Source organism: Micropterus dolomieu, linkage group LG07, assembly GCF_021292245.1.
Source record: "Micropterus dolomieu isolate WLL.071019.BEF.003 ecotype Adirondacks linkage group LG07, ASM2129224v1, whole genome shotgun sequence".
In the NCBI taxonomy this organism is placed as follows: Eukaryota; Metazoa; Chordata; class Actinopteri; order Centrarchiformes; family Centrarchidae; genus Micropterus; species Micropterus dolomieu.
In genome coordinates, this window is record NC_060156.1 from 18826338 (window position 1) to 18847621 (window position 21284).

Genomic DNA, 21284 nt, shown 5'->3' on the forward strand with positions numbered 1-21284 from the left:
ATTACTGAGAAATAAAATGAACTTTTTTGATTTTTGGAAAATGGCTGCAATGAAACAAAGAGTGAAAAATTTAAAGGGGTCTGAATACTTTCCGTACCCACTGTATGTTATCTAGCCTACCTTCACTGATATAAATGGGGTGGACAAAATAATAGCAACACGTGAGAATATAATTCAACAGCACCAAACTGCAGATGATCATGAAGTTGAATCAGCACCTCTCTAAAACAGTGTGAACATTATAGCCCTCATGAAAGTAAGATTTATTGCAGGACTGATGTATTACACTGTATTAGTTTTAGCTAGGTGTACCTAATAAACTGGCCACTGGCTGTGAATGTTGTGAACGCCAAATGGCTGCAGCACACAGCCATATATAAGTGAAGGGGATTACTCAGAGTCAAACTGTGAGGGTCTCTGAGAGACTGAGACAATAAATACACCTAAGCTGCCCGTGTAACCCTCTGAAAAGATTATACTGGAAAGAACACTAATGTTCTGTACAGGCATTTCCAAATGAGGCCTTTTGGCCCAAGAGGAAAAATGTTGGCTCCTCCGGTCAAAAATAGAATTAATAACAGTGACAGAACAAATGGTTTGCAGAACAGGAGCCAAGTAAAACTTAATACATAAAAGGGAATAAATGAACTCATTTACAACACAGACATTGAGTCTCTGTTTCAGTTACCAACCTCTAATCCTCATCTTGTTATGAAAACCAAGTAAGACAAGAGGTCAAGAGTCAGGACAGCAACCAAATGTTGTCCAGTTGGCATTTGTCATATAATACAATATAGAAAAACCTACTGGGCCCGTTTATTCCAACTATACAGGTTTGTGATTACAGATGAAAACAGAAACAGTCAAAACAACAACAGAACAAGTGTAATTCGGTCTACAGGTTTTAATACACCATTGAAACCAGAAAATATTTTGGAATCAGCTCCTATACATTCATCAATTACAATGTCTAAAAAAAACATGGCATCAAGTATGTTATAAAGTGTTAAAAGAGACAAACATCTGAACAAAAGAGGGAAAAAAAACTACGAGACTATTGAGATGGATCTATGGTGAGAAGGACTTAGGCAACAGTAGTAATGGACTGCAATGTCTCTTAGGTCTTAATCTGAGAGCATACAATTACACATGCTACTGTATGTGCACCCCTGAATGTCTTGCGAGTTCTATTCTTGTGAAAAGGATTCATGTTTCTTATAGGTTCTATGATTTGGACTGCATGATCAGCAACCACTTCTCCCCCATTTCATACCAAAATGTTCCTTTTTTCCTTATGATACCTGCCACTAAACGTAAAATATCAGTGTGTCAAATCTAGACAAATAAATACCAATGTAACAAAAACCCAGCCAAGTCAGTCTCAAAACAACGATTTTGACTATGCTATATGCAAAATGACGATATGCAGTAGCCTGCATTGACAGTGCAAATACCCAATTTGGTCTAATTCTGACAATTTGTGGAGGTAAAGTTGACATCTGGCAACACCACAGTGTCCCAATATGAATTTAGGGTCTATGATGCATTGTAGTACAGAGTGAGTCACAGATAAATGGTAGCATACACTCCATACATTTGTCTCCTATCTGGCAGCCAACAGGATAAAAACAGGATACCTGAGAGAGGCACTGAGTGACTGAAAGAGTTCTTTTTTTTTTTTTCTTCCGACAAGGGTCAAAAGATGGAATTGCTGTTTCATGTTAGGATTTCAGTTCCTGAGGCTTCAACGGCATACGATTTTATAATGAAATTCATGCAATGCGCCACACCGTGTCTGTGTTTTAGGAATTCAGTTAATCCAAACGTGTACTGATGCAAAAAATGCAGAACCAAAACAGTTTTAATCAGAAAACCCATAAATGAGACTGAAATATTAAGTCACACTTGACATGAAAGGTCTAACAAATGTCAGCAAAGCAAGTAAACCCAACTCAAACTATCTTCGATTGACTTTACAAACTAGGTTTTGCCATTTTAACACTTAACACTACATAAAATTAAATACAAATAATTGCCTTTATAAAATATCTTGCAGTATAAAAATGAGTAAAAAGGCATGGGGTGTACAAACATTGGCATGTCTAGATATAATCTAATTTAAAACTTGTTCTGGTTGGATGGACTGCTACCTGTTCAACTTAATCTACTGATGCCTTCATGTTCACTCACAGGACCCACAGATAGTCAAAGGTTTACATGTTTTGTTCAAGTTAATGCATAAAACCATAACATCATCTAATTTAAAAGGAAATATTTTCAGTTCACACTGAAATGTCCATTGCTCAGTATGAGCGGTGATTTATAACGACTACAGGAATGTGATGCACTGAACACCAGAGCTGCTTCGCGTTTTTTATCTGTTACTATCCAGGTTTTGATGTCGGTAAAGGTTTAGTACCAGATCTCTGATTTCATCTCGTTTCCTCCGCACCTGCTGCCGTGGAAACCATCGTTCTAGATGTAAAGGAAGGTCAAAGTGCACCACAGGGTCCTGAGAGCAGAAGCAGAGGAAATTTCCTATTACTGTGTACATGCCTTAAAAAGATTTTAATGTCTCACTGAGGATTAATCTAAACATGAACATTTAAATCTGTTGCAAATCCAATATTACAGTGGCCATTTTTTAAAAACATGGCAGGCCACTTGAGCCCTAGAAAAACAGATACTGACAAGTTCTTTACCTTTAAAAAACTCTCGACGTATTGCAGCAGGTAGAGGCCACAGTCACTGCTGTTGTCCTGAAGGGGAACCTGGCAGTGTGAGCTTTGCATCTGATCAGGACTAAAGTCCCTTGATGAACCACGACGGACCTCCCATTCTGACTGCAAGTAGCTGAGGGACAAATATTCATTATTACACATATTTATAAACAAACATGCAGCTGACAGATTAGAAGTGTCATACTTACTCCCGTAAGAGTTTGAAGACTCGCTCGTGAAGAGAAAGTTTGAGGGAATCCATGATCAGAATACACGGCCTACAGAGAGCAGAGGCACATCCGTTATTGAGTGTTTAAATCCATATTAGGTATACATTTTCACATTTACAGGGTAGTGTGCAACTTCTAGCAGATCACCATAACTACTAACTAATCTGTTTAACAGCAGTTGCACAAAACAAATTGTGCACACACAAGTGAAATCCTATCTCAACCAGTCATTCAATGCATAATAGGCATTCAGATGCTTGAGCTGGATGTAAACAATCTGAATATACTGTATGCAGTGGTGGGGGGATATAATAGATTATGAGATGTGACCAGACTTGCATATACTGTACATCGTAGAGAATACCAAATTGAAGCATTTAGTCAGAGTGCTTGAGCTACATTGTGCCTTCATGTGTCCATTAGTTCGTCTGTTGTTTCTGCTCTGTATGAACTTGGGATACACCAAATCTTGGGCCACCGAAATTCATCGGCCGAAAATAGCACTTTCTTTGTTCGGCCTAAAAAGTCAAACGACTGAATAAATTTTACCGAACTATTACTTTGATCGGCAGTGTGGAACCATTTTAAAGTGTCCGAGAAAGACTCAAAAATCGGCGTTTGCAGACACTGTTCTGCTGAATTGTCTCCTAGCACATCCACCCCATCTGTGGCTGACTTCTTAGCCAATCAACAAACGATCTGACCTGCTTTGAGTGTTTCTGTCACTCATTTTTGAGAGGGCGATAAAGCTAGCCGCACCTACATTTGGAGTGCACACGTATTCAAGCCTTTATGGTAAATCCACTCTAACCGACCAGTGCCAGCTGACAGGCAGGTTAGCGACTTTATCCTGTCAGTTTCTCTCTTTACAATGACAAGTGTTGCTGTATGAGAGTCGTACCTGAAGAGAGGCTGTGAAGTCTTCATGTTACGCGATACGAGAACCACATCCAACATTATTTATCAAATTGGGTCGGACTTGATTAATTTAGTGCGAGGATACACACGTGACAACAGCCGATTTTCAAAATAAGGTGTCTCTACAGTATGAAAATAAGATTAATTGGATTATATTCACAGAAAGGATAAAACATATTACATGTGTACATTAAAAGTAAATGGACACAGGTAATTTACTTTAATTTAATCTTGGGCCTCGGACCCACCCACCATAGACTCTCCAAATCCTGAGGGAAACACTGAGTAAAAAGCATATATATATATATATATATATATATATATATGAATATATATGAGAGAGAGTGCTCTCTCAATTCAATTAAATATATATATATATATATATTTTTTTTTTTTCTGCATTTACACCCCTAATGCAAGTAACTAAACTAAAAGATAATGAGTTTATTTAATTATGGATTGTTACAAATATGCTATATTTTAAAAAGACGCACAAAGGCTTTCAAAAGGTTTATGATTTTATATTTGACAGATGGTTGTGACACAGATACATGTCTGTTTAATCACGCACAAAATATCTATGGCCACATTATCTCAGGGGCTTGCTCAGTTCTCATCCTCATATTTTGCAGGTAAAAAGTGTAACTCTGAAGCCACACACTCACCTCTTGCAAACAGCTTTTTTTGTGCAGGTCCGCTCTGTGCAGTCCTACAAACAAAAAAAACATTTTGGAGATTTGGAAGGAACAAATAAAACTGTCTGTAAATAAAAATACAAATAAATACAACTATTTTTATTGCTAACTAAGAACAGCGTTCTTTCTTACCACTGGACCAGGTGGAGGGACTTTGGTGGATTCTTCTTGAATGTTTTCTAAGAAAAAAAACATGAAACCAACCATTACCTCCAGCTTTGCAATCACAACATAAATAAATAAAATGCTTGAAATTTAGACCACAAATATTGACTGCAATAAAAAAGCCTCTGCATACTGTTCTTGGATCCTTAGTTAAACATACCTGTCTCTGTTTCCACGTTGTCACTGTGGTTTACTGTAGTTGGTATAGGTGGTGTCTCTGTGTTATTGTCTGGGCTTTTAGATCCTTGAGTGGCCTCTTGATCCTGTATGTCAGCTGTCCCAGCTTGGCTCTCTGCCGTCTCTGTGTCTGGACCATTCCAGGCCTCTGATTTTGGCTCATCCAGTCCAGGAAAGCAAATAACAACTAAATACCAATGAGACCTAAACAGACAACAGAGCAATGTTATGCCAATGTGTAATGTCATTTACCAAAGAAAAACTACTATTTACAATACGATCATGTATTTAACTCACTCCTGATTGACAGGCACAAACAGAAAGTCCTTTTTGAAGATGTCCACATGGCGTGTCCATGTCTTCACCCGTTGGTGCCGCCTCTGCCTCTGACAGCTGGGTGCACACAAAAGTAAACCAGGGAGACAAGTTTTAACTTGGTTTCACATGCCACGCGAATACCTGTAGACACTTTTTTACTTCTCAAGTATTAGTATTAACTTCCAAAAATCTAAGTTCAAGGTACAAGGAGCGTTTTATTTCATTTATTCTGATAAGTGTGTAGATGCTACTTGTATATTCTTTTTACAGCACATCTATAGAATTCGTGAACACATTTCATGTATAATGACAGAAAAAAAAAAAAAAGTAGAAATTCTGCAGCAGTGAGTCTCGCCAAACGTAACTAGCAGCCAGGAATAGTATCCATAAGCTAACAAGCATCAAGTCTACCATCTGACTCTGGCACATGAATGAATCAGGCGAGCCCCCAAGCATATTTTAGAGTACGGGTTGCAGTCCGGCATGTACGAGAAGGATCAGCCACAGCAATTATGTACAAGGTACAAGAGCTGGTGTCTGTCGTACTGAACAGTCTCAGTAGCGACTGCAACGTTAAGATCTGAGAGAAAAATGTGCAGTCAGCACTTTGTCACACAGTAGTCAAGGTAGTTTGTGACACTTTTTAAGTTTGTAATGCTTACATTTTGAATACTGGCTGTTAGTTTAGGTAATATGTAAAACGAGAGATGAAGAGAGCTTTCGTCACGGTCAGCCTCAAGACTGCGAGCGTGTGGCTATTTCCTGGAAGCAGTACATACCAAACTCAGAAATTTGTTTTGTTCAGGCAGCACTACTTACGAGTCACTTGTGCTGCCTTCACTTGCGTTGTCCCTCCGTGTCAGCTGCTTGTAGAAGAAGCTGCTGAAGATGTGGCAGCGCTCGGCCACAGCACCAGAGGCTTTCTGGAGGAGATATCTGGTTCAAAACACACATCAACACAATTAATTCAAAAGTGAATCTCTTATCCACAAACTTGTGAGGAACTGAAGCAAATCTTTAGCATTTTGGCTGAAAATGTGTTCCTTACTTGAGGTAAAAATCTATGATAACATCATTGAGGAACTGCCCACTGTCAAGGCACTGCAGGTCCTCCATTGTAACAGTGATCCCTCCTTTCAATGGCGGAGGGGGAAACTGGATTAACCTAAGCAGAGTTAGAAGAAGAACGAGCTGGTTTACAATGAGTAGCATTACAGATGTAGCAAAAGTTGTGAACAGAGCAACCATAGATTTGAATTTGATCATCTACAGTGGTAGGTAGACTGTAATCGTTAAAATTACACTGATCTGATATGTCAGGATTAGGACTAATACTGAGCTTATGAAGCAGATCTGCCATTGGCCCCCACATTAATTGTTAGTTGCTTCATTAAGGCCAATACTGTATTAAATTCTGTGTTTCATCAATCTTTCATTTTACTGTGACTCAGGTTTAGGGCCAGAGTATTCCCTGGTCTCCCTTTACCTTACATAAATGATCTCATTGAGTTCCATGCATCAGTTTGCATCCCTATTTTATATTAGATTTTCATTCCTAAGATTTAACTGCACTGGCTGCAAGAATCTTCACTTGGAAATCACATGCCAACCCGTGCTGGGTCAGACTGCATGAGAAGCTGCATATGGCATATTGCAGATTTACTTGCCTGTGAGCCAGGCCCTGATGTTTATATTTAGTCCAGCTGGAGTCTCGTTTGCACAGGGACACGGAGTAGGATCCTTTGGTTCTACGATGGCACAGTGTGTATGCAGGTGTGGGTTCCTCCTTTTTCTTCTGTGGGAGGAAATGTTTACGATAGTAGCAACATTTACATTGTAATCATTTACCATTCACAGATCACAGACCAGTGGTTACTAGGGATGAAACGGTATGAAAATTTCATATCATGATTATAGTGACCAAAATTATCACCGTTATCAGCATTATCACAGTATTGTAAATATGTGCCAAAAAATATTAAAATGTACTGATACACAAGTTTTATATTGAAAACTACAAATACAATTGCCATTTTGTCTGCATAAAATATAAAATAACAGCACAATTACATGAAAACAAATAAGTCTTTAGGAGACAGTGATAGTAACTACAATGAGCCCAGCAACTGAAATACAGAAGAGTCTGTAGTGTTTCTAGATATGCTGGTTGGTTGACTAAACTGCATAACGAGTTATCATGTGGAGTGGACGAATAGACTCTGCCGACACATGATGCACACAGCAACAGAACAACGTGTAGCGTTTTTACAAGAACAGCAACACTGAGAGCTTCAGTTTACACGCTGTTAGCAAGTCAGAGAGACAAACCAAAGCTAAAAGTTAACTCACCCTGCGTTCACTATAAGGTTATTTTCTTCAATCAAGTTTCCCTCAGCGCTCTCATAAAAACTTAAATACGACCGGACTTCAGAGTGACTGAAAAATCTCCGCAGCGTTGTCTTCCGCTGTGTTGTCATTGACCTAAACAAACCCACGTTGCATTCTGCGCATGCTCACCTGCTTCTGGCAGATGCTGGACAGTGTTTGCCGTGAGATTACCCGGTTATCATGGTAATTAAAATGTGTATGGTATTAATAACCGTCAGGAACTAGGGAGTCAGGACCACCACAAAAAGGGGCACAAAAGAAATCTAAGGGGTTCCAAGATGTTTAACAGGAGATGAAAGAAGAAAAAATGTTTCCGCTACAGATAGTTGTGCTTATTTTTTCAGATTTCCTCAAATATTTGCTTTTGTTCTTGTGAATTAACACAACTTTACTTTTCGGGACTTCGTTTTAAGGGAGGTAACCAGCCATAAACATTGGGAACAACATACCTCTGAGGGCTGTTCAAGTTCTTTCTGATCCTCCTCTGGTTTGTCTTGTGTCCCTGTGTCTTGTTCCGTCGCTATCTCTAGCTCCAGTACTGTCTCCTTCTGTGAGTCAACCTCCAGTGGGAGGTGTGGTGTGGTGGTTTTGTCTATATCAGAATGTGGACCATTCTGGTCTGTGTTAGGTTTAGGTTCAGGGCTCTCCAGACCCAGCAGAGACAGTAGGTAAGAGTCCAGTCCAGTTCTTTTAATCAGCTCAATGCTTTCATCCAGGGAAAGAACAGGAGTGTGGATGTCTTCCAGACCACAAAGTAGGTCTGTATGATGGGGAACAATGGATTTTTCATCTGCAAGACTGTTCAGACAGTCAATGTCCAGGAAGGAGCGCAACAAAGCCCCCTCCATTCCCTCCAGAGGATCTCTCAGAGTTAGCAAGATGAAGGGGCTCGCCTTGCCTATTAAAATATAAAATCACAACAGCAATATCATGTAACATGCAGATTTACATTGAGAATAATGTGACAAATCAAACAATACTGAAAAATATATCAGATATATAAAAAAATTTAAATTAAACCACAAAAATGTAATCACTTGACAAAGCTGCCAACACTTTAGTAGAAACGTGTTCTTCACAAACATACTGCTTTTCACAAAAATGCAGTCAATAAGTTTTTAGACTACATATCGACTACAAGTGTACTGTGAACTTCCATAAGCCTCACCAGTGTTCATGGCTCCATCTTGTTTGGCATACAGATTGAGGAGGTCCCGCTGCACAGCAGCTGCCGCAGTTTCTGACACACAAAACAGAAGGACAGCAGCAGGGAAAGGCTCCTCCTCGCCCTTAAAGTGAAGCTCCTGGGCTTCCAGTTCCTGCTGTTCCCAAACACTGTACCTCCTCAGCTCTTTACGCTCAAAGGTTACCATCACATGCACCTCTTCATTAGTGTCTGTGAATGAGAGGTGGTCAGGTTAGCTTAGCAGTTTGCAGTGTTGATGCAAAAACGATGAAAACTGTTGCTTCTTTATCTGTACCACACTCAAAACAATGCTTCACATAAACAAAAGGGATACACCTAGCGTATTTACCATAGCATATCAGTAAAAGCATTCTTTCAACTTCCATAACCAAAGGAACTTGGTTACTTTACAAAACTAAAAACTTTTAACAAACAAACTTTATTACACATGGCCAATTTTAAATCTCAAAATATAACCACATTAGAAGGGGAGACTACACAGGCTCAGAGGTGAGAGTGTACTAGGGTCTTGAGGGTCTAATCCAGGAACACAGAGATAATTCTCAAATAGACCACTAAGCTGGGGTTAGATGGTGTGCAGAATGCATGACCAAAGAGAGATGGTTCCCCTTTATATAATCCAGAACAAAGTTCGCAGACAGGCCGCAGCTGCTTTACAAACACTGTGATTATACAAAGTTAAAAAACTATTCACAGCATTACCTTTCACTGGGATGATGATTTTTTGTTCTGTTATCTGTAAAAGGAGAGCAAAAAATTAGATACGAGTACGGAATGTGATACCAAAATGCATGTATTTGTGCAGGTTGTACAGGTTACCGTGATGTCTCCATTCGCTTTCCCGTGGTAACCGCCACAGTGTAGGGTGTAGAAGGCCACGCCCATGCTTGAGAAGTCTTGACTGGGGGTGAGAGGAAGATCTACAACTAGATGCAACACCTGCAACACAAAAACATACATACACAGTTTGGAAAAATGGTGCTACAGGGTAGTAGGTCAACACAATAAGGCAGGTACACATAACAGTAATACAAAATTATCCCCATATTACAATGAGGCTGAGCTGGAAGGTTAAGCAATATGGGTTAAACCAATATTACAAAAGAAATAACGTTATTTTACAAATTGAATCATTTAAAACTACTGTGTGTAGGATTTGAAAATTCCTTACTTTGGCGCCATCTAGTGGTAGTACCAAGAATGGCGTCGTAGTTGATGGCAACGCACGCTGCTACATTTTCTCGTTAGCTATCTTGTTTGCATGAGAGGAAATGGGGATTAAAAATGATGGGAACAACTCTGATTAAAACTTAAAAAAAGAAATAATGTTGTCTACTGAACTCTTCTTACTTAATTGCAACATTATGCTTTTATATGAACAGCTAAGTTTTGAAACATCAGTTTAACATGGGGATGGGACACTATCCTGCACACAGGCACTACATCTAAGACATTTATCTTTTTTTGGCTCATCTTTTGAGAAACATTTCTAAAGTTAAGTGATTTTTTTTTCAACCCAACCATAGGGGTAAAAACTATTTACTAGTAGAGAATAATCACAATTTTACTTTTACTTTATGCAAAAGATCTACCTCTGCTCACATTTAGTCAGATTAAGTTAAGAAGTTAAACATGAATATTCTTAAATCTTTATGAAATTTGTGTCTGTTGTATTGAAGAGATAGTGATCAAATATAATAGAGGGAAACATTCTGCCAACCTGCATGTCCTGTAGGTAAGAGGATTCTTGCTGTTTGGCCACAGGGTCCCGTGGGGATTGTCCCTGTATTACGGTGTCTTGCAAAGTGACCAGTGTATGGACCGCGGCTGGGCTGCAGTGCTGAGGACCATCAGTGCTCTCCTCATCCTCATCACTGGACAGCACAACTGAAATACAAGCATGAAGAAAACATCAGACCTAGTGTGCAATTTACTTAGGAATTTTGCTATCCCAGTGCTTTCAAAGATGAGCACACTCCCAAACACATACATGCCCTTAATTGACACTGCACAAAGGAGGTGTAATGGGCTTTGAAAGAGAGCAAGGACAGTAGTAATCCTGGAAAAGACACGTGGGTAGGCTAAAAAGTGGAAAGAAGCTACTAAGATGCAGGGTGCACCCATACGGTGAAAAAGGTCCAAGACAAACTAATATAAAACTGACAAATGTTGCAGGCCAATGTCAAAAATAAGATGACTGAGCAAGGTGGCATACGAATACACACTAATTAAGTACACCTAGTTAAAACTAGTGCAGTCATATACTAGGCTAAATCCTCCATGAGGGTCATAATGTTCAGTTTTTAGAGACATGCTGATTCAACTTTATCATGAAGGTGAACTTCATTGCATTATACAGAAAAGTGTGAAACCGTGTCACTATTAATATAATTGATTTACCTCTTTGTATAATGCAGTACAGTTCAACAGAATAACAAACTGCAGCATCCAAAATGACCATGCATAGCAACTTGTCACATTTTCTTACTTATAGTACTGACAACCAATTAAAGATTGGCTGATAAAATAGACAATATTAGTTTCTCGCAGACATAATTGTATTGGCATATATGTCGCCCAATAGAATATGTTTCCAGCATAGAAACAGAAAGTGCACTTGGAAGCTTATTTTTCTTTAAATTCTTTATACTTTAAAGTCTAGTCTAAATCTTAGTCACAGTTCTTTAATAACCAAATTTTAGGAATCCTTATTAAAATGTTTATCTCAATTCTTTAACCCTCAAATATTAATTTCTGTGAATCCAGTATCGGTCCGGCTCTACTGATAATGGAGTCCAACAGAGCACACAGCTGTTTTCTATTAGGGATGAAACGATTACCAGTTTAACGGTAAAGCGTGGTGAAATTCCCGACGGTTATTATTAACATTTTAATTACCATGATAACCGGGTACGGTTAACTGCCCTATTATAATCTCACGGCAAACACTGTCCAGCGTCAAGCAGGTGCGCATGCGCAGAATGCAACGTGGGTTTGTTTGGGTCAATGACAACACAGCAGAAGACAACGCTGCGGAGATTTTTCAGTCACTCTGAAGTCCGGTCGTATTTAAGTTTTTATGAGAGCGCTGAGGGAAACTTGATTGAAGAAAATAACCTTATAGTGAACGCAGGGTGAGTTAACTTTTAGCTTTGGTTTGTCTCTCTGACTTGCTAACAGCGTGTAAACTGAAGCTCTCAGTGTTGCTGTTCTTGTAAAAACGCTACACGTTGTTCTGTTGCTGTGTGCATCATGTGTCGGCAGAGTCTATTCGCCCACTCCACATGATAACTCGTTATGCAGTTTAGTCAACCAACCAGCATATCTACAAATGCTACAGACTCTTCTGTATTTATGTCAGTTTTCAACAGAAAGTTTTATATTTTACAATTTTAATACGTTATTTCATCACATCCACTTCTGAGAAGTTTTGAGGTAAGAAATCAACTGTGTAGATTCCAAATATTGACAGTTTTACGAAAAGTGTTGGCGGAACAAAAATGATGTTTAAAGTTTTCAGAGTTGTGGAGCTCTGCAAGTGGCGGCAAAGGTAGCCTGCGCCAACTCGTGGGAGGAGTTAGCGAGGCCGGCCGGCCAGCCAGCCGCCCGCTCACAGAGCCCTCTGCTCCCGCCGTCACACAGACCACTGCAGCAACAACGGCAGAGGAAAACACAGCTGTAAGGATTTCATACGGCTTCTCTGTCTTTATATTCTCAGTACTACTATTCTAGTAGTTGAAACGTTTTAACTTAAATCAAGAGACAGCTGTTTGTGGGTTGCTGGCGTGTGTGTGTGTTGCATTGAACATTACGTCGCGGCAGGTGTGTGTGTGGCATTGACGACCAGCTACATTGAGGGGCACTACCTCTGGGTACTATCTGCAATGGAAAACAGGACGGCGGGCCTAAACAGAGTCAAATCGAGCTGGTACTGGTAATGGAAAAACGCCATAATAGACCATTTTATTAAGCCTGCTCTTCCAAAGTGTTCTCTAGACCCAGTTTCAGAAAAACTGCTTAGTTTTGTTCATGTACTGATATATGAGTTCAAAGACAAAACCTGCAAAGTGGTATAACAGGTAAGCTGGCTGAACAACTGCTGCCTGAGTCTCCTCAAAGATAAATCCAAACAAACATTTCAGCAGTAGAATAAAGCTTTCAGGTTTGGAAGATTATCTGGCATCACCCATCCTGTGTTGGTGTACTCACTGGGTTCGGAGGGGAGGATATTGGTTGTGTTGTCATGGCTAGACGGTGGACTTCGTCTGGGGGTACCAATAAAGTCTCCAGCCTCCAAATCAGGACTGATGATTGGGACCAGAACGTCTGTTTGATCATCTGCTCCCACTGTGAACTGTAGAATGGTACGGTCCAGGCTGTCAAAATCTACGTCGTCTCCACTTTCTTCCAAACAAACACGTGTAGGGGCTGGTCCTCCATCTCTTCCATCTTCTCCAGTGAGGCGAAGCACACTCTCACGGTGGCGTTTGGGGCTGTCCGTTCCGTTGCACTGGAACTCTGTGTCTTTTCTTTTCCTCTTCTGTTGAGACAGCACAGAATACAGCAATTCAAGATTGGTGTGAGTTCATCAGACAATGTGTGTTGCTGCAGCACAGAATAGAGCCATGCGCAAGACGGATAGGCAGAAATATCTTTAGAGATCTCACATCAACTCTTTTGACATGAAATACATATAATTGCTGGCTTCAATTATTTGCAAAAATGACAGCTTTTGTGACTGCGTTAAGTAATGATTCAGCGATGCTTTATTCAAACATGACAAACAACCATGGAAAAAGTCACAATGCTCGCTTATTTTGCTATTTGCTACTGTGCAAGAAGGAGCATTGTCACTGCTGGAGACAAGCGATTGGATGGAAAATACTGATATCAAGAAAGAAGAGTGTTTTCTGTCCTCTCACCAGCTGCTTAAGTGATGGATTTTAGAGCTTTTTTGGTCACTGTTGTAGTTGTAATTAATGACTATCGACCTTGAAATGTTTCTCATCAATGTTATTACTGACAAAGACACAAAGAGGATTCAGATGTTAAGTTTGGACTATTTGCTCAAAAGCTGTATGTAAAGCTTTTTGTTGGATTGATTTGGAAAGAATAGGGTTTGGGCATGTGATTGCAGTCATTTCACACTTGTGCTGTATTTGGAGTGTTATGAACTACCTAGTTACCATCATTAGTAAAAGTGAGTCAAGGGCTTGTTCAGAATACAAGGTGCATTTTCATAACGAGATGCAGGTCTGAGATTTTGTTTTATGCCTTTTGTAGGAATAGGTTACACTTAGATAAAGCTTTCTCTGTGACCCTCTACGGTACATACCAAACTGTTTTGTACTTCTTTTTCTGAATCAGTCAACCCGTCCTTGATGTTAACTGGGGAGAACTCATCACAGCCTCCTGCATCCTCGGCAGGCTCCCAGCTTACTGACAACCCACAATCTGTTTGAGAAGGAGAAACACTGATCAACTACCATGCTGATGTAAACACATACAGTACAGCCTGACAACATCATGCCTGTAAAAAGCTCAGTAAATTCTGTTGTGTTTTATTTTATAGAACTATAAAGTGTAGCATCTGTTTATTTACTCTGAAAGGAAGGCCGGGAGCATCAATAAACCTCTTCCCCATTGAAAGAACCCTTAAATTAAAACATCTGAGAGAAGGTCTGGAGAAAGCAGGAAAATGTAAATGTGATGCTTTTTAAGGTGTAATATAAGTGATAAAAGTCGAAGCCTCAACCAAACCAGCATCAGAATAACCCAGTGAAGTACAAAGCCGCAACAGTGTCTGAATATCTTCATGTTTACACACCTACGACTTCAGAGAATTTGTAGTCCTCTCCATTTTCCGTGCCTATTATGACCTCCTCGATGTCTTTTTCTTCTTTGTCCACTTCGTCATCAACATTTTGCAACCTTCTCCTGAGTCTTGACCTGAAGACATAAATAAGAAATATAATAATAATAATTTTAGACTAAACACATGAAAAAAAAAAATGCAGAAACATATTTGAACTAGAATCTCAAGTTGTGAAATTCTTCTATGTGGTATTATTCCAAACAAAATCACCACATTTTCTGCCTGGAAAATACAGAGAGCCAGGGATGCAGCTGGCCAAACTCCATTAAAAGGTCATTTCTCCTTAAACTTATCGAAAAGAAGACGAAATTATCCTAATAAAAAATACCTCCTACTATTTTTGTGGCTTTTTTCGTTCATTATTCACAAGTCTATGCGAAAAGCCACCACACTATCCTGACTTTGAGGTTTTGTGTATTTCTTAAGCAAATACCAGTACAGCATCATATGTAAGACCCAGCCCACACTGAAAATGCACTTTCAGTGACAAGGATCCCATGGGTCCCATTTTCTGACTAAATATTCACCGTCAGTCACTTAATGGTGAGAGTCTCCCTTTCTCTTATGCATCTCTGGATCTGTTTATCTATATATCCTCCCATCTATCTGATAATTATAATTACTGCAGAGATGCTGCAAAACCCCAGGTATAAAGCTGTGCAGTGCAGAAGGCACAGGTAGAACTGGCAGCTTCTTGACACCCTGGGACCCAGGAAAACATCATGCCATTTATCTCGATTAAAAAAGGGGACTGTAAAATTTCCCGAGCACCAACATTCAACAGCTACTTTTTGACTTGTGACTATTTGAATCAGTAGTAGCGTTATCAAAATATGATTTTGATGTCATTCATGTATGCAGGCAGGGTGGGGTATGGTTGGTGGGAAAGGAAAGAAGTGGGTAAAATCTTGGACTATTTTTTGGCCGGGTGCAGTCACTTCTGCTGGTTGCCTGGCAAACTTACGGCAATGAGAAAATTTCAGGAAGTCATTGCTCCTGGCAAGAAAATAGTCTGGCACATTATCAACCGTAAAACATCAACTTGTTGTTTTTATTTGTTATGCTAACCAGCTGCTTGACGTAGCTTAATATTTAATCAGAAAAATATGACAGTGGTATCAATGTTCTCCTCTAAAAAGTGTGTTTACTTAAATGTCAAACTATTCCTTCAATAGTGACTTCCTACCTTCCAGAGGATGAGGGGGTGGTCTTCTGGTTCCATTTAGGGGTTACACTTTTGTTGTTATCATTCTTGGCCTGCTTCCGACTCGACCTTGTCTCTCTGCAGATCGGGGTTTCCTCTCTGCACTGACCACTGTCCCTCCGTGTACATGTAACTTGTCTACGATTTCTCAATGTGTGCCTCTGTTTTATCCTTTCCATATAAGCCTTGCCCTCTTCCGTCTTTAGGACATCTGACAGGATCAGATAGGGCTTCCCCCTACAGGATGAAACAGAGACGCAATTATTCACAGCCTCCCAAGAGCAGCATCTTTTCTGCAACATTGTGTCCCCTCGAGGTAATCTAACTAACAGGTCATGTACCGTTACGGGTCAGACGTAATGTATCCCAGATGATCAAGAGGGAGGGGTAGGGAAGTCGCCTTGCATAGATAATGTGTGCATGTGTGCAGTCATGATAAGCTTGGCCTTGAGTCATGGTGCCTAAAAGCAAGTTTTTTTAAGCAGTGCAACTTGGAGCATGTGCAAACTTAATACTGTACACTTAACATACCCGACACCCTTGAAAATTGCAGCAATGGTGATTTTATGTTTGCTCTTTTGAGTAAAGGTCTTGAGCTACCACAAGTCAGATCAAGACAGAACTTGAGAGGATGATGAACTTGGACACCTACTCAGTAGTGTGATAATGATAGTATAATAGAAATGTCATTTTAAATCCAACGAAGGTTAAAATGAAGGGCAACTGGACTTGGTTGAAGTGTGGCCAAGACTGAACGACCATCTTGGCCACAGGTAGTCTCAACGACTATAACGACTGTCGTCACAGCAACAAGAAACACTAACGAACCAGCGGTATCGATGACCCGGGATAACGACCCCACTGAGGTTAAATAGCTGAGTTTCCCTGCCAGTCACTCAGAAATGAAGAAGTCCTTTGGATAAGGGACGAAACGTCTTCCAGTATCTTCAACCAAGTCCAGTTGCCCTTCATTTTAACCGTCGTTGGATAACTATGACCTGGATGACTGAGAATCTTCATAGACGTCATTTTAAATCCATATATAAAGGCCATTATTGCTTAATCACTGAGTGCAACAAACTGGGACATAGGATTACAATTCCTGTTTCACAAACTGGAACAGAAGATGCTTTTTCAACAAAAGTTATGTCTCACCGATTAAAATTATACCAATTAAAACTAAATAAAAGAGTACCTGTACATTGAACACACATGCACACAGTCATCTTAAAAGGAAACACTCAGGACGTGGTCTCTTTTATGTTAAAGAAAACGTTTGCTAAAGTAGGACTACAAGCTCCACTTTGATTTTTAACTGCTTTAGAAATGTGCTTATGGCTATGAAGAAAATGAACACTGCTGAAAATCACCTTTGTAATATGCAGTGGGAGTGCCCCATCTTGTGAATGTTTCAGAAACTGCAATGATTTACACAGGCAAGATAAGTTTATTTGTATTGCACTTTTCAGCAACATGGCAACTCAGAGTGCTTTACTTAAGGCTGGTGTGGAAGAGAAAGCCTGAATGAATAATTTACTAGTGTTTTGTGATTAACTCTGATTAGTGTGCACAGTGAACTGGTGCTTAATAAAGCAACATTTAGCGTGTTAAAAGCATTGTTATACAATAAAAAAAAAAATGTTTTAACTGAGCTGAACTGTGGGTGACAAGAAACTGGTATGAAATAAATTTGCTGAATCTGTTGTGCGAGTTTGATGCAATGTGTTTCCGACGAAGAAGAAGTAGTAGTAGTATATAAGTGTGGTTCCAACTTTGTGCGGCCACCAGACTCGCCGCCTACATCCGCCTTGCTCCTGTGAGGTTTTAATGTCATGTGACGTGGTGCCATTTTGCAGCGCCGACCATTTTTAACCAGCATGCCTTACTTTAAGTCCAGCATGCATCACGTTAAGTCAGCGCTGCATGAAGTCAAACGCACCTATTGTATTGATTGGAGGTGCTGCAGTGCAGCTTAGTGGTATCCATTAACATCGCATCCAGTTCCTTAATCTGTGATCTTAGTTTGTCTCGTCAGCCCATGCAGGGGAGCACTCTCTCCTTTTGTCGTCTTCGTTATCAGCTAGATTAGTGTTATTATATGTTTTTAGAAGGGGTGGAGGCAGACGATGTGGCAGTGACCAAGGGTGTTAATTTAATGCCAGCGTTAAACACATTTCCCGTTTTATCAGCGAATCCCAAAAGTGGTGAGGCAGTGGAGAGGAAAGATTTAGTGAATTAGGAAAAGTTATTTTAGGAAACCTCCTTAAAGTGTTTGCTAACTCTCCGTTTAGTGTGTGTTCTGAAAAAATATTTGGTTTTCCTACACAGCTCTGGCTTTGTAAACAGAAAACAAAGAAAGTGGTGTGGACCACAACACTGTCCAAGCCAATCAGCAAGAGGTGGCATTAGTGCACGTGTACAGGAGTACTAAGGAGCAGTGGGAGACAGAGTTCTAAACACATTCAAACATGATGAAATCTGGGCACTTTGAAGAAGGAGAAATGGCAGAGAAAGAGGCAAAGAGGAAAAGGTCTGAAGAGTATAAACAGAGAAGAAAGTTTTTTGACCACGTGCTGGAGAAACCTCAGAGATTTGAAATTTGGCAGCAGACCTTCGGAGGAGAGGGGTGTATTTGTTTGGCAGTTGAGTTAAAATATTGACAGTTCTTCTGCAGAATCACTTACACTTCCTTTAATGTGTTCAAGTAGGAAAAATAATAGCTAAGCAGAGAGCAAGAGAGTGTCTGCACTGTAGCAAGGCAGGAAGCAAGTTAGGACAAATAACTTATTGAACTCACATACCAGTTCAGTTTAAACAACAGAACATATTTGTGTATTATGAAAAATTACCAGGTATTTCAGTCTGCAATCAATAGCCCAAAAAAGGTCTGTCAAAACTCTTGTCAGCACCTACTTACCTGGCCATTTCCAATGGGTCCATGGCAATAAGGTTGTGATCCAACAGCTTGGAACCGTTGGTATGCTGTGACTCACGATGTCTCAAATTGCAACCTGCAAATGCAGTCCAGGAAACCTGTTAAAGGGAAGTAAACAGTGCAAATCTCAAGAATAATCCATCGTAGCCATGTTACTACTATAACATTTGTTCATGTGGTCAGACAGATAGCAAAGATATCGTGGTACCTGTCTTTCTAACTTCCCACACTGTGATGAAAGACATGGCATGGGGATTGTGAATGGGTTTTCCATCTAAAATTCACAGAGTGGTTAGTTACCATACTTGTATAAAATGAATGACATTAAACAGCCAAAAGCTTGTGAATTGTCTCAGATGTGCGAAACAGCAAGTGCAGATGAGCAATCTGTAAACCATTATGCTAAAATTTTGTTTTCTATGTGTTGCAAGCATGTGGCTACACCTGTTTAACCAAGCTGTTATGAAAGCAGCATACCTGCCAACTTTCTAATGTGCTCACAGGAAGCAGATAGAGCTGAAAAATAGTTAGTAGACCTAATTATTGCAACTGTAGAATAGTAGCAGCACGGCACAGATTATGCAAGATTATTCTGTTCACAGTTGCTCATGCTTAAGCTGTCAAGTGTCCTGCCCTTACTGTGATCAAGTTTTTAACAACAGGTAGGTGTGTTTACTGAGCGTTTGTTCCCAAGAGCCGGCTTGTGCATTAGCAACCACAGAATAGAGACGTTAACCAATCCCAGACCACATTTAGCTTGTGATCAGCCCATTATTAGTACATTTTATGATGGCAACCATAAAGCAAGCGTCACCGCAGTATCTTTGCCAGGATGAGAAGCAATTCATGCCGCACACTAAAAGCTCACAAGTTAACATGTTAGTCATGAAATGTGGAATTTAAAAAATAAACGGAACACACATACCAAGTTATCCTTGTCAACAGGAAATGGAATAGTTAAGGCTCTTCTTTGCTCCATCATGGTCCACGATTTGCTAAGGCACAGCAAGAACACTGCAAGAAACACAAACACATTTTTTTATATCTATATCAAAACAAGTGAAACGATGTTTCAGATGGTGGTCTTGAACATCCAGCACTGTAACGTGTAACACATCAAACAAGATCCTTTCTCCAGGCACAAAATCAAGGTATAACTTAAGTTAAATAAAAATCGAGCTATTTCAAAATGGATTTACATGTTGACAGACTGTTACTACTGGGCTACGTTGGAAGACACTTAACAAATGTTAATAAAACAATAATGACAAACAATAAGGACAGGCAGTGCTATAACGAGAGATACACGTCCCTAACTACACAAAGAATATGCGCTATTGAGGAGTTGGAAACCTGAGGGTAAAAAAAAGAGTGATAGTCGTATGCATGTCTATTAAATTTCTAAAAATTATAAAGTTCTTTTTGGTTGAAGAAATTAAAGTTAAGTAATTAAATTACACTTTTTTTCTGGAAGCTGATGTTTATGGTGCACATATAGCACGTGTAACAGTTAACGTTACCTATTTAAAACAGGCCACCCGTATTAAAGTTATTTTAATGCACAAGCCCACAGCAGCCCCGTGTTTGATTTTAAAGTTGACATGGCATGGACAACAGAAAGTGAAAAACAGCCAGCGCTCCCGTTAGCCGCCAGAGCTAACCATGGCAATGCTCATGCTACCTTGCACATCCCGCTAGCTAAACGTAAGAGAGTTCAAGCTTACCTTAAACCAGGACTTCCCTTTATATAAAGAGAGAATTAAAGGAGAATAAAGACAACTATTCCTACGAACGTTTCCACCAGCACCTTGCAAACACATTATACACACATTTCGGTTTCTCTTTGCTTCTCCACGGGAGCTTTAACAACCGTTAGCAACATCCGGTGAACACCGGAAGTGCATCAGGACAAAAAGCCGGGAGCACGCAAAGGTTACAGTTTGTTGTTCCCGGACAGGAGGGAGTGAGAGGTTGGGAATGGAGTCCGCCTTTTTAATCGGCTGTCTATTATCATTATTACAGTCACAAGGAAGATGGCGGCAATCGATTTTTAAATCATATTAAAAACTTGCTCAGCCATCAGAGACACAAAACTGGAATTTTAAGCATTAAAAGGGCTGTTACCATATATAGGGGCTGCTTGCCAGAGTAAAACACATAATATATAATTTTACCTTTTTAAGTGAGAGACTGATAACTTAAAAAACATGTTTAGTGTGCACTATTCTGCTGTAGTTCAAGAATCACAAATATGGTAAATAATATAACATTAATTTTGTCTGAATTCCATTTAGGTGTTCCCTGCTGTTGCCATCGTTCATGTTTGTAGTTACAACATACTATGACAAGTCAAAATGTAATCTAAAACGTCTCTCAAAACTTATTAAATAGCCATGTCTAAAAAAACGTTGCCTGTTTTACATATCTGTATCTGTTATCAGCAATCAGCCCC

At 39.7% G+C, this 21284-nt stretch overlaps 1 protein-coding gene across 2 annotated transcripts; it reads right to left on the reverse strand.

Annotated features, from left to right (window-relative positions):
* Positions 1 to 798: 798 nt before the first annotated feature.
* On the reverse strand, positions 799 to 20777 carry senp7 (SUMO specific peptidase 7). Of its 2 annotated transcripts, XM_046054392.1 has the most exons (23): positions 20557 to 20777; positions 19758 to 19846; positions 19041 to 19106; positions 18815 to 18930; positions 15880 to 16134; positions 14646 to 14767; positions 14154 to 14272; positions 13028 to 13358; positions 10539 to 10705; positions 9638 to 9757; positions 9521 to 9554; positions 8780 to 9007; positions 8061 to 8509; positions 6891 to 7018; positions 6272 to 6388; positions 6043 to 6159; positions 5203 to 5298; positions 4889 to 5109; positions 4696 to 4742; positions 4534 to 4577; positions 2930 to 2998; positions 2703 to 2853; positions 799 to 2512 (listed from the first exon to the last, which is right to left on the reverse strand). In XM_046054392.1, exons 2-23 carry the CDS (start codon positions 19812 to 19814, stop codon positions 2375 to 2377), a joined length of 3192 nt encoding a protein of 1063 aa, XP_045910348.1. In that variant the 5' UTR covers positions 19815 to 19846; positions 20557 to 20777; the 3' UTR covers positions 799 to 2374. The 2 variants fall into 2 exon arrangements, with proteins under 2 accessions (XP_045910348.1, XP_045910349.1); XM_046054393.1 differs by lacking the exon at positions 19041 to 19106.
* Between the last annotated feature and the right edge of the window lie 507 nt (positions 20778 to 21284).

What these genes read in the sequence shown, in the direction of transcription:
- senp7 (XM_046054392.1), bottom strand. Translation starts at nt 19,814, where the DNA reads ATGATGGAGCAAAGAAGAGCCTTAACTATTCCATTTCCTGTTGACAAG. An exon ending in CAAATTCTCTGAAGTCGTAG is followed by an intron (nt 14,273 to 14,645) that starts GTGTGTAAACAT and finishes CTTCTCAAACAG; the next exon opens with ATTGTGGGTTGTCAGTAAGC. An exon ending in TATCCTCCCCTCCGAACCCA is followed by an intron (nt 10,706 to 13,027) that starts GTGAGTACACCA and finishes CTTGTATTTCAG; the next exon opens with TTGTGCTGTCCAGTGATGAG.